At 39.6% G+C, this 18,533-nt stretch overlaps 1 protein-coding gene across 2 annotated transcripts in view; it reads left to right on the top strand.

The window, feature by feature from the left end:
• FBXL20 (F-box and leucine rich repeat protein 20) overlaps positions 1 to 18,533 on the top strand; it is a 72,056-nt gene that overhangs the window by 2,215 nt on the left and 51,308 nt on the right. Inside the window, exon 2 of one of the 2 annotated variants that reach the window (XM_074978768.1) lies at positions 16,438 to 16,509. The exons of the other annotated variant lie outside the window; for it this stretch is intronic. Coding sequence (XP_074834869.1) covers positions 16,438 to 16,509 — 72 coding nt within the window. The remainder of the gene's footprint in view (positions 1 to 16,437; positions 16,510 to 18,533) is intronic. 2 annotated transcript variants of the gene reach the window in all.

The raw sequence follows: 18,533 nt of genomic DNA, 5'->3' as shown, positions 1-18,533 counted from the left end.
AGTTTTCAGATTAGCTGATGATAAGGGAGGTACCAAAACAAGATTAATATGATTCATTACAAAAATAATGCTTTTTCTGAAAATGTGTGCGTTCACAAAACTGGAAGAAGGCAGGAAAGAATGTAAAAGCTAATAGTATGCAAGTGTTAAAGGAGTATTTAAAACCTAAATTCATGTATTCCCATGTGCACGTGAGAACTATGTGAAACATTTAGTAGCAAATAAGATGTTGGGAAAGAGTCCAAAGTTTTCCAAAGTTTTAATTACTTTCACAACTGAAAGTAACATCTTGAAGCATTATATTTCTTGAGTGTTTTCACTGGCTTTTAGTTATTAGTAATATGAAGGCATAGATGCAGTGATGTGGTTTTGTTAGTGGGGCTTAAAGATGAGCAGTACTATCGCAAGTATTCTTTGAAGTAGTAAATAACTTCATTGCTATAGGAGCATTAGTTCTTTTTGTTGACAGGAAAATGTTTTTAACATAATAGATCAAATAAGCAGACCTGAAGAAATCTGGAAGCTCAAAAGCTTGTCTCGCTCATTCCCAGAAGTTGGGCCAATTATAGATATTACCTCACCTATCTAGTCTCTCTAATATCCTGGGGTTGCCATGACTATGGGGGGGCGGGGTTTAAGTAAAATGGACAGTCTTGCAAAATAGTATGCAGGCTGGAAGTTGATAATTCCTATTCAGCAAGATGAACAAAGATTTGAATGCTTACCAATACCTGCCACATAGCTGTGTTGAGTACCTCTAACTTAGGCCATGTCTACACAGACGCTTAAATCAGCAAAAAAATACTCCCTTGTCACGTAAGTGTTACTGGCTTACGTGGTAGCATGCACAGCCCTATGTTGGTGGAAAAGCTCCTGCCACTTGTTGAGAGAGCTCTTCCATCAAATAACATGAGTGGTCTTATAGCAGCTCAGCTGCATCGGTGTAACTGTGTTGCTATAAGTTCATTAGTGTAGACATGATCGTAGAACTCTGAATTCAGTGGGAATTAATAAGCCCCTCCACATGCTGATGTCCTGTCCTGAAAGGTAATGTGTTGTACAACTGCAAATCATAGTGATCGTCTTTAACTAAAAAGTGAATTGTTGAGTTTGTCTGCCTTTGTCGTCTTTGTCTGATGAAGGAGGTCTTTTCTCACAAAGGCTTACGCTACAAAATATCTGTTAGTCTTTAAGGTACTACAGGCTTCTTGTTGTTTTTGTTTGCCCACTTATTCAGACATAATATAAAACTTTTGTTATGTTGTACAAAGTTTCTTTAATTTGTTGTTGAGTTTTAAAATACAATCCAGCCTATATTTGAGAATGGTCTTTTACTTTGGCAATAAAGTACAGTAATAACACACTGGTTGTAGTTCCTAAACGTGTATTTCAGATCAATTTATCATATAACACATAAGCAGCTATTCATTCGAATACGAATAAAACTATTTTAAATGAAAGAATGAACCCTTTTTTGCATGACTAGCTGAATGAGAGCATTTTCTAAATATATTCTTAATGGGAAGTGTGGCCACCACAAAAAAATAAAAAATAAAAGCCTTACTATAGCAAAGCAAATGGAGGGAGGGAGGGAAGAAAACATTGCCCAGACTGATGCCTAATTCTTTAGATTGTGCTTTTATATAGGATGTGCCATGCTGCATCAGAACACTGGCCTATATTTGGTATCCTACCTCCAGCAATGGCTCATAACTGATGGGCAAAAGGCAAACCCCACCTATGTAATATTGTACTTAGGAAGAGAAGGGGGTGAGTCTTTTCTGCTGCTAGTGGAGATCAGTTTGTACCCTGCTACAGCGTGAATTCTCACTTTAAGAAAGGTCACAGTTCCCATCACTCCTCCAGTTCCTTTCCCTCCTGATAGTCTAGGGATGGCATTCCAGGCTATGTGCTTTAGGCACCCTGCTCTCCTTTTAAATCTCTCAGCTTGCTCCCATGTCAGCAAAAATACTGTCGTTAGCCCATCACAAAACATTACGTGAGAAAGCAGTGCTCTGAGGTGGAGCATTCTTCTGGGTGTCATGGTGTGTTTTGTAGATACATTTGTTTAGGTTGCACTACACTTTTACAAATAGTTATTCCTTTACTGCAAGCAAGGAGCGTATCATGGAGCAGAGCTAATGATAATGTCTAAAAACACCTGCAGCTGGTCTGTACCATTGCTAGAGTGAGTTGAGCTGCTTTGGTGCCTCTCTCTGGAAAATTCTCAGCACAGACAGTGTAAGCTGTTCCCAAACAGGAACTTCTCTTCTGAGTTTTGTACAGCAGTGAGCTACATTATTGGCACTTAAATAATTATAGCCTGCAAAAAATGCTGTGGCAATGTATTTAGTCTCCAATATATCCTCAAATATCATAGCCAACCTTTCCAGCTGAGGAGACTCCAGACTCTCCAATTAGTGGGAGTTTTTTCTGGCCGTAAAGTCATTCTTCCACCAAGAAAGATTCTAAACAACTTGAGTATCTGTGGAAATAAGTATTATCCATAATAACTGTTCATTCTAGAGCATGAGAAGTACATCAATTTAGTTCTTTTCTTAGCGTCCATTACCTATCAGTATTTCAAATTCAGAATATTCTTCCTTCCTTCTGTTTTAATGGCCTGCACCTCTTAGGCCTTGTCTGGAGTTAAAGCTGCTATGAAGTGATGCAAATGGAAATAAAAAGTATTTCAATGGTTTCAAAATACAATTGCAAATTATTTTATTATGTATCTAGAAATTTCTTCTTTGCAAAATAGTTTAATTTACACTCTAACATTCTTTCACTTCTTTTAAGACCACTCCTCGGTGTTCCTTGCTTAAGATCATTCTTAGGTCTTTTAGCAATGTTTCCAAATCTGAGATCTGGTTGGCCACTTTTAATCCAGAACTAATCCTTTCTGTAGTTGTCTGAAGTATCTCCTCCCTTCAGGTGAGATGTAGCTAGTGGAAAAATAACTGTTAATCTCAGGCCTTGGACATTACAGGATCTTTAGATCCTGAGTATTCAGTTTACTGAAACATAGTGAAAGAAAGTAAGTTCTGGACAAATTGAACAAGGAATATCAATGTTTGAAGCTCATGGTAATGCCCTGTCTCTTCTTTATCTAGAAAATATAAATTTAGCATGTTGCCAGTGGTGCACTTACAATCTGTGTTGTATTACATAACAGGAAAATAAGAGAAACTACTGTTGGCATGCTACTGAAAAGGGATATAAGCCACAGAGCAGAAGTTAGCAGTCATTAGGTGGTGTTCCTGAATCATATACTTTTGTCAGATCTCTGCTAATAACATAAAGTTATGAAACAGGTACAAAATGGTGAGTAGACAGCAAAAACATAAACTTAAACGGTTCTGGGTAAAAATGTTTTCCTGTGAAAGTTGTGGCCTCACCATGTCACTGCTGTTCTCTACCATGTATTTCTGTTTTTAAGTTTATCTGTAGAATAGCAAAATAGATTATTTTTTTTAAATATCTATATACTCTTCCCCCCCACTCCACCAAAAACAAATCAAACATCAGTGTTTTGAGGACCCAGGGCTCCATTTGTTGGCTGACCCTTCTGCATTTTGGAGTTAGGTGATGGGTTTGCTAGAAGCATAACGGATTGTTTAACCAGTTGAGAGTTTATGCATAACTCACAGGTGGCTTTGGCACCATGGAGGTCTAATGACCATGCTACATACAATACCAAAACGCTTTAGTAGAACTTAATCAGATTCAGAAGTAAAAGTCAGTTTAGATGAGCTGTGGGAGGAGTAGGAAGGATTAAACAGGAAGATTGAGAATTTTGGTGGAGAGAATGGGACAATAGATGGTAACATGACTCTCCCCCTGTATTCCTCACCTTCTTGTAGTATTGCACAATTTGCTCTGGATTGCCCGTAGGCAATTTGCCAAGAGCTAAGAATCTTACGTATTTTGCTTATAAACAGGATTTTTAGTAAAGTTTGAACGTACCCAAAATATTTTTGAATCTTGCTGGAGAGATTATCTGAAATTGTTTCAGGTTTGAGTTTACACCTTAATTGATCTCAGCCCTCTTGCTTCAGAGTCCAGGTTTAGATGTCTCCAAACATCTTTTGCCACCAAAGAAGGGTACTTGGAAACTGTTGACAACTAAAGTGCAGATAACTAACATATGACCTTTGGGGGACACACATGGGCAGCTGAGCAGTAGAGCATAGGACTGTGCACCTGGGTTCCCGGAACTGTTGTGATTGCAACACAGATGCATTCCCTTTAGAAATAAAAGTGGATGTTGATAATATTACCACTCAGAATAGATTTTCTGCTCTGCAGAGGTGCATGGGGGAATGGGGGCAGAGGAACTACGTGCTTGGAATTAAGGCCTTTGACTGAGTAAAGGTAATGTGAAGTACAGGTATGTGCTGCAAGTCTCATGTGTTACAAGATCATTGACTGAACTTCTTTTTAAATTCATCCATGGTCTCTCCCTGTTGGTTGCATGTACTCATGATTGACACACATGTAAATAGTCTTTTTTTTGGCATATTACTGAAATAGGCATCGCTTTTATGGTAGACTCATTTTGTTTTGGATTTTGCATATCTTGAAGCCTAAAACAGTTCAGGTAATTTGTGTTTCTTTCCTCTGCTGGATTACCATGCTACTTAATTTGTTCAGACTAATTTAATCTCATTATGTAAGTGATCTTGATATGTGTCTTTTTGCTATATGAAAGTGGTATGGTTCATCTAATTGTAATAATAGACTGTCAGATCTGCATGTGGCTGGATCACTTGTGTATTTTTTTTTACCTGAACCTGTTGATCTTTAAATTTGAAGTACACTTTCAAATTGCCAAACTTAAGAGACTCAGCTAATTTTCCATGTCCCCCCATAGCAACCCATGCAAATCATGTTAATTTTGGGGACTATATAACTTGGCTTCTTTTACTTCCTATCAAATGCATCAATAATAGCAGCATCAACATATCCTAGGTCATGGGATTTGTGAGCATTTGATATTCTATTGGTTCTCTGTCAACGGAGTGTAAAGAGCGAGGCTTTACAGAAACAGATTGCCTGTGGTTTTGCCTTTCTCAAAGGGGATCGTTGTTTGATTCATATGTATAGTGTAGTATTTATAATTTAAAGACCCACTAAAGTCTAATGACTTTGAGAGGTAAAATTTTGTCCTGAAAATTCAGACATTTCTTTTAGATATGTTTTATTGTAAATTTTAGTCAGGTATTAAAACCACTGCAATCTTCTTGAAATTGTTTTTAAAAACAAATGATAAAAGAGATACAAATGACAGCTCAAACCCTGTGGTAGTTGATGACCCAGAAGGTATTTCACAGTGCAAACCCTTGTCCCTGTGAAGTCAGGAGGTCTGATCAACAGAAAGAGAGAGAATAAAAAGGAAATTTGTGTGAATGCTATCTGGCTGTTTCAATGTGTGTGTAAAAACTCTGAAGGGTGTTCTCAGTTTTCCCTTAAAGTTAAGTACACATAATGGATAAATGCCTTTGATGAAGGGATATATGAGTTATTTCCTGAACTCGGTGGTTTCCCCAACATGCACTTAAAATGTAATACCAGTTGTTTTTGACCTCTGTGGCATTTGGATATGCTAGTTTATCTTTTTTCATGGAGAAGTGAGCTGACTATTTTCATTTAGTATCAGATACAACTTCTGGTAAACGCTCATTAAAAAAAAAAAAAAAAAAAAAAAAGGTTGAGTTACAATTATCTGCCCCCCTGATTTCTGCCACTAAGTTGCTTTGGACTGCAGCCTGTGTTCTTTCAGGGTTGACCTGTGGAAATTATTCAGATGTGCATTTTCTCCAGAATGAATCAACTGCAAAAAGTCTGGATCACTAAAGATAGTGAAAATACTCAACATCAGTGTTTTCTCTTAACCTTGGTCTTAAAATGGCTGCATTGAGCTTGCCAGTGTATTTGATAGAATGTTTTCCTTGTGGAAGATGGGCTAGGAACCAAAGTTTGTGGTGAAGGGGAAGATTTAAATTAGCAACAAATGTGTAAAGATATTAGCTGGGTATTTTATTAGCTTTTTCTAGTAAATAGCGCAGTTGCATCTGGAACTGCCCCAGCTTTGGTGTTGGCACAATATATTTAAATTTAATGAAAAGTTTCTAATAGTCTAGATGCCATCCAATTATTCCATTTCTCTTCCCAGTCAAGCACATATCACAGTTTGGTTTAGCAGGTCCCTAAACACAGGGGTAGTCGGATCTTGTACTCTTGGGTGTTAAACATGTGCCCTTCCCCCCACATAGCATTTGCAGCTAGATACCCAGTAAGCCAACTAATTCTTCATGAGGCTTATACCCTCTTCAGTGACTTGATTTTCTGTTGTTATGCTGAGGAGTGAAATGCTTTGGTCACTGTTAACTCTGAGTGCTAGTCTACCCTAGATGTATTACAGCAATTGTGGTTCATCTGATGAAGCCACACACTGCTGATGGCAGACCCTTTGCCTGTAGGCATTGTAACACCACCTCACCTGGAGGTGATAGCAGTGTTGGTAGGAGAAGCCAACCTAGTTTTGTCCACATGAGCCTTTATGATGGAATGATTTGTCATGTATGGGGATACCTTAGTCTCTCCCATGAGTGACAGAAATTACACCAACATAAAAGGGAAGACAAGCCCTTACAAATTTGACCAAGAAGCCTCTTTGAAATTTGCTTGGTGACCACAGACTATAAGCTGGGTTTACAGGCATAGATGAAGCATCTTTCTCCAATCTTTGTAGGGGACTCAAGGTTTTCCCAATATACTGTCAAATCGATTGCTTGTCAACCTGTCACTTGCATGTTGAATAAATTGCATATTAGACTATGAGAAACCTCAAGGGCAAGGGTCTGTTTCATACCACTTCATCACAACATTGGATTTGGCATTTTAGAGCTCATTTCTGGTTCTAAACCAGGCTGCTCTGAGGGTGATGCCATGATAGGGGTCTACTATGGACCACCTAGCCAGGTAGAAGAGGTGGATGAGACTTTCTGCAAGCAATTAACAAAATTATCCAAAATGCAGGACTTGGTGGTGATGAGCGACTTCAACTATCTGGACATATGTTGGGAAACTAGCACAGTGAGGCATAGAGTATCCAGAAGTTTTTGAACTGCATGGATGACAATTTTTTATTTCAGAAGGTGGAAAAAGCTACTGGGGGGAAGCAGTTTTACATTTGATTTTAACAAATAGGGAGGAACTCAATGAGAGTTTGAAAGTGGAAGGTAACTTGAGAGAAAGTGACCATGACATCATAGAGTTCATGATTCCAAAAAAATAGTGAAAGGGAGAACAGCAAAATAGAGACAATGAATTTCGGGAACGCAAATTTTGGTAAACTCAGAGAGCCAGTAGATGAGGTTCCATGGGAAGCAAGGTTAAGAAAAAAAACAACTGAGAAGAGTTGTTAGTTTTTCAAAGGGACACTATTAAGGGGCCAAAAGCAAACTATCCTGCTGCATAGGAAAGCTAGAAAGTAGGATAAAAGACTGCCTTTGTTTAGCCAGGCAATCTTGCATGATCTCTAAATCAAAAAGGAGTCATATAAAAAGTGGAAAGTAGAAGAAATTACAAAAGATATATATAAGCAAGCAGTGTGTGTATGCAGGGGCAAGTTTAGAAAGGCTAAGGCACAGAAGGAGCTCAAATTAACAAGAGACATAAAGGGTAAGAAGAAGTCATTCTATAAATATATTAGAAGCAAAAGGAAGACCAAGGACAGGGTAGGCCTGCCACTCAGTGAGGGGAGAGAGAAACAATATCAGGAAACTTGGAAATGGCAGAGGAGCTTAATGACTTCTTTGTTTTGGTCTTCAGTAAGAAGGCGGATGCAGAAATGCCTAACATAATGCATGGTAGTGGGAAGGGGGTGGGTTTAGAGGATAAAATACATAAAGAACAAGTTAAAAATTACTTAGAAAAATTAGATGTCCTCAAGTCACCAGGGCCTGATGAAATTCATCCTAGAATATTTAAGGAGCTGAAAGAGGAGGTTTCTGAGCCTTTACCTATCATCTTTGCAAAGTCCTGGAAGTCAGGAGAGATTCCAGAAGACTGGAAAAGGGCAAACATAGCACCCATCTATAAAAAGGGAAAAAAGAACAACGCAGGAAACTACAGACCAATCAGTTTAACTTCTGTGCCGGAGAAGATAGTGGTGCAAATAATTAAGGAATTAATCTGCAAACATTTGGATGAAAATAAGGTGATAGGTAACAGCCAACATGGTTGTGTAAAGAACAAATCAGGCTAGACCAACTTGATAGCCTTTTTTTTATTTTTTGGACAGGATAACAAGCCTTGTGGGTAAGGGAGAGGCGGTAGATGTGGTATACCTAGACTACAGTAAGGCATTTGACATGGTCTCGCATGATCATCTTATCAATAAACTAAGCAAATACAACGTAGATGGGGCCACTATGAGCTGGGTGCATAACTGGCTGGGTAATCATTCTCAGAGTAGTTATTAATGTTTTGCAGTCACACTGGAAGGGCATAACAAGTAGGGTTCTGCAGGGATCTGTTTTGGGACCAGTTCTGTTCAATACGTTCATCAACGATTTAGGTATTGGCTTAGAGAATAAGCTTATTAATTTTGCAAATGATACCAAGCTGGAAGGGGTCAGAACTGCTTTGAAGGATAGCCTCATAAATTCAGAATGATCTGGACAGAAGAAACAGTCTGAGGTAAACAGGATGAAGTTTAAGAAGAAGAAACAATCCGCTTCTTGCACATAGAATGAGAAGTGATTGTCTAGGGAGAAGTACTGCAGAAAGGGACTTGGGGTCATAGTGGACAACAAGCTAAATATGAGTCTACAGTGTGATACTGTTGCCAAAAAAATGATTCTGTGGTGTTATTAACAGGAGTGTTGTGAGCAAGACACGAGAAGTCATTCTTCTGCTCTACTCAGTGCTCATTAGGCCTCAGTTGGAGTATTGTGTCCAGTTGTGAGCACCACATTTCAAGCAAGATGTGGAGAAATTGGAAAAGGACCAGAGAAGAGCAACAAGAATGATTAAAGGTTTAGAGAACGTGAGCTATGAGGGAAGACTGAAAGAACACAGTTTATTTAGTTTAGAAAAGAAGAGACTTAAAGGGGACAGGATTGTGGTTTTCAAGTACCTCAAAGGGGGTTACAAGGAGGAGGGAGAAAAATTGTTCTCCTTGGCCTCTACGGATAGGACAAGGAGCAATGGGCTTAAACTGCATCAAGGGAGGTTTAGATTAGACATTAGAAAAAACTTCCTAACTGTCAGGATGGTTAAGCACTGGAATAAGTTATCTAGGGAGGTTATGGAATCTCCATCGCTGGAGATATTTAAGAGCAGGTTAGATGGACACGTATTGAGGATGATCTAGATGGTGTTTGGTCCTGCCAAGAGGGCAGGGAACTGGACTCGATGACCACTTGAGGTCCTGTCCGGTTCTAGTGTTCTATGATTGTGGGAGGGTGCATTCGTAGCAGTTGGGAGGTATGGTTCCCAATCTGAGTAGACATGCTTGCTAGCTCTGCTCATGTTAGAGCACTAAAAGCAGCAGTGAGGATGTGGCAGCAGGGCTGGCAGCTAGGACTAACCACCTGAGGCCAGGCCTGGGTGACTAGCCCAAGCTGCTGCCCATTGCACAGTGTCCAGGCTGCTATTTTTTCCATGCTAGTGCAAACTGAGCTAGCACAAATTCATCTGCCCCTCCTGTGATTTGTACTGCTTGGCTGCATTGTAGACGTACCCTGCATCTAAAGAGCCGGTGAACATGGGGATTGTGAAATGAAAGCACTAGTCTGTAATCCTCAGTCCATAAATTCCTGTTACTTGGTTATGCTGACACACATGCTTAGAGAGGATACCCAAGCAGTGAGACTGCTAATGACAGAGGTCGACAGAACAGCTGGTTTATTCAGTAGACCATCATTTCCCTTGGAGATGTTATACCCATTAAACTGGGTGGAAAAAAAGAAGTCCCTGTGTTAGTGAAATACTTACAAGAAAGTTCATCCAGTCTGAACTGCTTATATTGTTTATGAATTAGCATTCACAACAATATAATGTTCAGAGAGTCCTGAAGAGGCTCACATATAAATGTAACTTCCCTTACCAGGATTACTTTTTCAACACCTAAAACAGGACTGTGCAGTTATGTGCTTGTTAAATATAAGTGCCAGTTACAGTGTGTGCTGGGAAGAAAGAATATTGGAATAAAGATATTACTAAATTGGATGCTGTGTATGTATGTCACTTCATCAACTATGTTGAGTTTATTTTATAGTAAACTGTATTATATTCCCTAAAGCCAGATGTGAGTTATTGGTGCACTTTGAGAGAGTGGTAGCAAGAAGTCACAATGTGTATTTTCTGTCCAACAAAACTGGGCATTCTAAAATATTCTTCCCCTTTCAGACTTGAGTGTATTCCATGTGACCTATAGTTCATTTGCTCTTTCACAGCATGTACCAGACTTGTTCATTTATTCCATAAGGGCTCTAAAATTTAAAGGTAATATTCTGGAATTCATTAGTCCTATCTAGTGCTAGATTTTGGATGTGAACCAGCTGTGGTAAAACCCAGGAGCTATTCATAGGGTCTCTGATTAGTGTTTAGAATTGAAACCTGTGCTCATTGAGTGTTTATACAGAAATAGCTATAAAATAAAAGCACAAAACCCTTAACATTCCTTTGTTTTATATCCTTGAAGAAATATCATTTACTTTTGACCTACCAGACCATAGTTCTTATAAACTGTCTATTGTATATCTGTATTTTAGTCTGTTCACCTATAATGTTACAACAGACTAAAACATTTCAGTTGGGGATGTGACTTGGCAACCACAAATACTAAACTTATCAACTACTCTTTCAATGTTTCCAGATTTTAGTTCACATTCTAGACTAGCAATTTGAGATTTTTTTAAAAATCTCAAACGTGTCAAAATAATCCATGGAAAATAATTTTTCTTCTAGTTGGTCACATGATCTTAAAAGAATACTGGTTTTCTATTAACTGCATTATCAGAAAACGAATTGAAATGAGCTTCACTATTTTAAAATTGAACTGAGAATGCGTACCAGTATTTAATCTATTTTCTATCTTGTTAATAAATCATATTGCCTTACTATAGCACATGTCTAGACATCTAAAAGGTAACTGGTAAGCTAGAGCCAAAAATGGACAACTACACATTTATGGAAATACCTGAAGTCATCTTATCACGTCCAGCTCTCTGTGTGGATGGTGCTCATACTGTTCCATTCTCCCACAATTTTGTCCTTATTGTTAAATCCTGAAAACAAAAATCTTCCTCATTCTCTCAGACTCGCTGGAGATGCCAGCCCACACTTGGCTGAACACTGGAGTATTTGCTGTAGGAATCACATTGCATTTTAGTCTTGTTTCTGTTGGGCTGTTTTAGTTTCTTTCTCTCACATACACACACACTGGAGCTATTATCAGAGGACTGGGATTTGGCAGGCATCTACTGTATTGTCTCTCAGTTGAGTGAATATTAAGATGAATAACCACAGGTCTCAATGTGACAACATAGGCTAGAGGAGGAACTTGTCTGTCAGCTGTTAGCTTGGAAAGCTCTAGATAAACTGCACCCTTTTTTTTTTCCTTTTGTTGTGGTGGTGCTTTGAATTTTATACTTTAGAACAGTTTAAGGTCCACAGCGAGCCTAGCACCTTGTGTTCAGTTGTTGGGTTTGACGTGGTTTCTCAAAGTCCTCTGTGATGTAATTTTAGAAAAAAACAACCAACCTTTTACTGATGTTAAAGGCAGATGCAATCTCAGCTGAGAACCAGCTGACTTTGTCAGCAGCGCAGTAAACACTCCAGACCTTGCTAATACACACAACCAACTCTGTTTTTTCTCATTACGTGGTGTTTAACCCTCATGAGGAACTACCATTGTAACCAGTATTTAATGCTTTTTTTATCTGAGGTAAAATATTGTTCTTGACCACTGAGCATATAGCCTTTAACTGATGTATGTCAAAAGGCATTTTGGTGCACAATAGGGATACCATTTCTTGTATGTAATGTTACTGACTGTGTCTCTTTAAAACAGTGCATAGAAGGTGCCACATTTCTCAGGTGATGTACCCACAAAAGTAAACTGTTTGCTATATGGAAATGTGAAGTGAATAAAATGGTAGAATGCAAATATGCATCTTAGCTAACCTTCTGGTGAGAGAGAATGTGAATTTTAACCTTGAAATTGTTTGCATATAAATTGTACCTTTTGATAAAGCAGAGACATTACGGAGTGTCTCAGTTCCTTCCTCTGGTGACATCCTGAATTTGGCAGCTTAGATGCAGATGCTGCTGTCGGTGTCTACTTGTAGGAGGCACGAGAATCTGGTTGCTGTACTGTTCAGGGTTTACTGTGCATTAGCTACATGCCTTTTGGAAAGGGCAGATTTTCTTTTAAAAGGAAAGATTCTAGTATGGACTTACGTCATAGACTAGAAGGTGAAGCAAGTACTCAGAAAATGACTTTGTTTTAAGGTGATAAAGTAATAAACTTTTTGGGGACTTTGTTGTATAGATTAATGCTCCCAAACAGTTATTGTAAACAGTGTCTTAAAATGACATTTCATTTTTACGATAAAAAGCAGTCAAGTAGCACTTCAAAGACTAGCAAAATGGTTTATTAGGTGAGCTTTCGTGGGACAGACCCACTTCTTCAGCGAAAGCTCACCTAATAAACTATTTTGCTAGTCTTTAAAGTGCTACTTGACTGCTTTTTGTTTTGATAGTGTATAGACTAGCACGGCTTACTCTCTGTTACTATTCAACATTTTTAAGATGCGTTTATTAAACGTAATAAGTTATAAATCTTATTTAGAAAAGAACTTGAATAATATGGATGTTTTTGTTTTCCTTCTCTGATTCAGCTTCCTCCTTTCCTCCCAACACACACACCTCCACTCTGCCAGAGGTGATGCTTACAAAAAATTCTTAAGATTTCATGATTCCTGGAAGACCTTTGCAGCATGCAGCCTAGGTAAAATTGGGTTCAAGGCAGTTAATATTTATTTCAGGGTATTTGCAGATTCAGAAAGACACTGCACTGGCTTATATTCTTAAACTATTTCTTTGCAACTGTGAGGACTAGAAGCTTACTGTTTTTCTTAAATTCAGCATTAACTAAACTCTAAGCACCCTTCTCAGTAAAGATAGTTTTGTACTCACCGGTGCCAAATGGGCAAATCAACATGTGAGTCCCTGAGAGAGATGAATATAGAGATGTTTGTTTTCCCCAGCTGTATATTTTGATTTTAAAAACAAACTTTTCAGTATCTTCAGTAAATGGAAATTTCATTTATAGGCAAAATATTATATTTTATTTTAGTAAGGCTTGGTGGGAGGCACAACCTGGCACCACACTAAATATACTCACCCACACTCTAGTCTGTCAGACTGAAGTTACAGAACCCATAGTCTCATTGCTCCCACACTTTCTGAGGCTCTTTCTCAGATTGGGTAAGGGCTGTCATAAAAGCTCTGAAATGACTGCTGTAATAATATGATGATATAGTACTCTATTTTACAGTAAACTCCTGTTATGCGCGTTAACAGGAGTTAAGCGCAAGACAAAATTGTGGCATTCTCAGGGGCAGGGGAGCGCAGCTGCTCCTCCAGCACCCGCCTCCAGCCTTCAGCTAGGAGAAGCAGCGCCACTGCAGCTGTCTGCCAGCCTCCCTTCCCCCAGCTGAGGGAAGTTGGGGGAACAGATAGCCATAGCTGTGTGGCTTCTTCCTGGCTTCCCCCTGCTGATGGTGCACTGGTTTGTTTCCTGGCTCCCGCAAGCCCAGCTGCCACCTGGTCCCTGCTACCCTCCACTCCTTGAAGCCAGGAAACTGACCAGGCCCACGCCTGGTCAGTTTCCTGCCCTGGCCAGTTTCCTGGCTCCCTTGAGTTGGGTGGGAAATTTGACTTATGTGGGGGTTGTGAGAACACAACCCCCACGTAAGTTGGGGGTCTACTGTGTATTGTACCTTCTTTATGTAATACGTATACTCCAAGAACTTTTTCATTTGTACAACTTTACATTTATTCTATTCAAATATCCTTTTTTGCGTATATGCATATATATGTATATATAATATAGTATGTTATACGCAACTGTTGACATATGTACAATGTTCTTAGTTCTAAAAACATATTTTGGTTCACTTACACACAGGTAGGCTTACCTCAGTTGCAATGTTGACAGTGCATTTTGCCACCTTATGCAGACACCATTGCCTGGTCCTCCATTGGTGGCCTAAAATATTTCCCAATGGTAATCCCTGTGCCCTCTAATGAAGGGTCAGTAATGCCTGAGTAGCAACTTCAGCGTCTTCAAAGGTAATTAACTGAAGATGAATTTGCTTATGCAGGTTTGACTTCTCTAAAGTTACAATACTGTCAGACAAAATTGTCAGTTTGCTAAAACTAGTATCTTGAAGAACTAAAGGGGATAGTCATAGCATAGAGTGCTGAGGAGGACAAAGGAAAAAGTGGCAACTAGAGAATTTAGAGAAGTGAAAGTTTTAATTTTCTGCCAAGAGGCATCAATGTTAGAGTGAGGTTTTCCCTCTTCTTTCGGGCTGTACCCTTTCCTAGACTATCGAGTTTTTCAGATACTTTTGCTTGTGGGCAAAGTCTGTTCAGTTAGATTTCTGTTTGGCTTGGATCACAGTGGTGGTTTTACATTCTGCAGAGAAGAGCGATTGTGTTCTTAAATAGTACTTGATGACAGAAATCTCTGTACAGGCATCAGTCTAGTAACCACTGCAAAATTAAAACAAAAAGCAGTCAAGTAGCACTTTAAAGACTAGCAAAATAGTTTATTAGGTGAGCTTTCATGGGACAGACCCACTTCTTCAGCGAAAGCTCACCTAATAAACTATTTTGCTAGTCTTTCAAGTGCTGCTTGACTGCTTTTTGTTTTGATAGTGTATAGAATAGCACAGCTTCCTCTCTGTTACTACACTGCAAAATTGTTTGGGTGTTCTCATTAGCTATGAGAAAAGTACAAAGAAGATTTTGTGTTAATTTAAGTGGCCTTCAGCAACTTATGAAGATCCCTTCCATAAAGATGTCACTGGTAGCATTAGTCTAACAAAGTTCTTTAAAAAATGCACTCACTGTATGGGTATGTGCACCCTAGTCAGAACTCCAGAAACAAAAGAGTTCTAGCTATGAGTCACATAGGGTTAGAATTTTTTCTTTTATTTGTCAATAAATGTAGCTTGCAGTCCAATTAATTGTTTAAAGTTGGATTTTATCCTAAAATCAACAGCTTCATGATTTCTTCAGGGTTGCAAAGTCAGACTGCCTAATAAACACATAGTTGCAATTAAATGAATCCTATGTGTTCTCCTTTTTCCTTCCTTCTTTAATAAGGGAGGTATTTCCATGTAGAAATACTGCTGAACTGGATAGGCACAATAGCTTGGGAAATATTTCCAGAGCAGTGAAATGTAAAACTTCTAGCTGACATATGCCCTGGAAAATTCCACAGGTTCTGCCAATTTTCTAGCTTTGGCACATGAGCTGGAATATATTTATGGGAAACGCAAGCCATCCTAACCTATTAACTACCAGCTCCTTTAGGTTTTGTGACATAGGTATGTTGGCCATAGCAACAAAGAAATCATTTCTCAGTATAAGTAGACATTTTCCTCAAAGGCTAGTAAGAGAATAGCTTAATTAAAATAGGATAGCCTTATGTTCGTGTGTCTCTCCCTGTTTCTGGTTATTTTATTTCATGCACACATTTTGCCAAAATACCACATATGTTCCTTAGCCATGTAGCACGTTATGGCAGCCTGTGTAGGTCTATGCTACTCACTATTTTTAATTCTACTCCATTTCCTTGGTGGTGTGTGAAGGGTCATCTCCTGTCTTGAGATTTTTCTGTGTCTTAGCTTGTGGCATTAAAGCGCTGACTGCAGTGAATCTGTGGTCTTTGAATTATAGCCATCCAAGTGTGGAAGACCTCCCCAGAGCCCAACACCACTAAAGTGCTGCTTTATCTATCCAGTGTAGAAGTATGAGCTCTGAGACATTACAAAGGGTTTAGTGTGCATCAGGTCTGCCTCTGAGAGGAGCTTTTTTGATAGTGGAAGTCAGAATAAAGAGGCAGCTGGAGGAGGTGGGAACTGTTTCAACAGATAAACTGGAAGAGTAGCTGGGGAAGGGCTGCATTACTGTGCACCGTAACATGGCTTGTCTTCATGATAGAGATGTATGTGTGAATTCCATGCTCCTCCTCTGCCCCTTTGTTATTGAGCAATCCATGCTCAGTCATCCTGGGCTCTACTTGATGGGTGGATTTCATGCTTTGTGGGGGCAGAGGTTTGGGGATAAGTTTACGTTTTATATCGGCAGCAAAATTAACACACAATAAATGCATTTGTTTTCTTATAGTTTCTGGCAAGAAAACCCATTCAACAGAAAAACATCTGGTGTTGGAGGAATGCTAAGAAAAGCAAAACCAAGGTCATTAAAATTACTTCTGGAAATTAAAGTCACAAGATTTGCAGTCTTGGTTAACTTCTAACATTTCAGACATTAGAAGCATTCTTGATGAAGACTTGCTCATGGGTCTCCACTCCAGAAGAAAACTAGTCTCTTTTCAGTAGCTGTGCATGTAAGCACAATCCTGACTTGAAAAACAGACTGATAAATATGGAAGATTGCAGATTTATGCTGTACGTCAAATGGTTTCTGTCTTCACTGTTTTCCTCCCTTTCCATCACAATTGCACATGGAGAGCATAGACAGGGACCTCTTGTTCTGAGGAATTTGTTTTTCTTCTGTTTGTTTTATTGTTGATGCACTGCCAAGTAATTAAAAGTTAGTTCTTGCCAAGCTGTCTCCTCCCTTACGTGTACCTGCTTAGTGCACAGGGAAGAAATAATGCTGTATAAGATAAGGTTATACGGCCAAGAAGAATTTAGTGTTTATAGTGCATTTATAGAATTTGAAGTATGTGTAAAAATCTGAATGCCACTTGGCCATGTTAACAATCCTAGTCAATCCATCACTTGAGTACCATGCTTTTCAACATGGTTTGTGAAAATAGGTTTGGTGTGCAGTATTCCCTGAATGTCACCAAACTCTAATTCTTTCAGAGGAGAATAAGGGCCCCTTCACTGAGAACGATCTGCCTCTGGCCCCTTTGCCTTAAATCTACAAGCTGTTACCATAAACGGTTTGCAACTAGTCAGCATTGCACAAGGTGAAGGACAGTTTCTGTAGTAGTCGGAAACCAAACAATGGGAAGGACTATGTAGATTTAGGTCAGTACTCCAGAACAGACTCAAGTATGTGTTCAGGGTAGTATACTGCCTGTGGAAAACTCAACACAGGGAGCTGCATTCTACAGTAACTGGTGTCAAAGTAGCTGTGAAGTTTAGCCTCAGCTAGCGATTGAAGGTAATTATTGTAATGCATGGGTCGCTGTGGTTAGTTCAGAATCCAGAAGAAATAGTTGTAACTTTGTGGCCGCATGTAGGTGGACTTGAGGAGGGGGGGATGAAGGAGAAGTTCATTTGTCCCCTTCTAGGTGTGATCTCTATTTCAGGACTCTGTGTCTTTGATAATCTCGTCCAGCATGAATCTTTGTAGCTGCTCTTCTGCTGGTAGCAGGTTTTTCTCTCCCTGTCCCCAACAGTGCGTTGAGATGTTGGTTCAAACGTACAATCCTGGCACAGACAGTTATGGGGAAAGAGGTCAGGTACACCTATACACTACTGAGATTTTCTAAAAATCGCATTCTATATGGTTTTCCTGTAAGTAGGCAGTGGCACTGGAACTATTTTTAGGCTTGAGGTGCTGAACTGCACCTCCCCACACCTCTGTGCACCCCTCACTTCCCCAGGCTGGGGACACACCTAAGGTTGCCGGCTCTTTTAGAACGGACAGACTTGACACCGTTGTCACAAATGGTGTCCAGCCAGGGAGAGTTGGCAACTTAACAACTGGAGGAGGCTGCGGAGCCCTGGTCTTGCAACAGGACCCAGAATGCCAGCACAGCCTCCAGGGCCATTGGCTTGGACCCTGCGAATGACAGGCTGCAGAGCCCGCAGAGACAGTAGGCAGCAGAAGGACCCTGGAAGGACCTGGAGGCTGGGACATGGGCTGGTGGAATGACCAGCAGAGCTGCCCCCTAGGCATGGGGAAAGCTGGTTGGAAAACCAAGAGGTGGTGTGCAGCACCACCTGCACTCCTGCTTTCCTTGCCTGTGTAGACAGACCCCGTACCTCTGATTGTCTGCCAATAGGACTTATCCAGAATCTCATTTCCTTACTGAGCAAGCAGGTTTTGTTATAGGCAACTCGCAGCTCCCAGAATGTTGACAATGCTATTTCAATAGTCTGGTCATAGTCAGCCCCAAGTTCAGCATGACAAACTCACAGTTTATGCATTGTTTCCTGCATGGCATCAGGTGATATGAATGGTAGGACAAATAGAACTAGGGCTCATAAATCACTAAGTGCTATTGAAAATTTTACCCTTAT

This window comes from Carettochelys insculpta, chromosome 28, assembly GCF_033958435.1.
Source record: "Carettochelys insculpta isolate YL-2023 chromosome 28, ASM3395843v1, whole genome shotgun sequence".
Classification (NCBI taxonomy): Eukaryota; Metazoa; Chordata; order Testudines; family Carettochelyidae; genus Carettochelys; species Carettochelys insculpta.
Note: the sequence above shows the minus strand (reverse complement) of the source record. Positions and strands in the feature narration are given on the sequence as shown.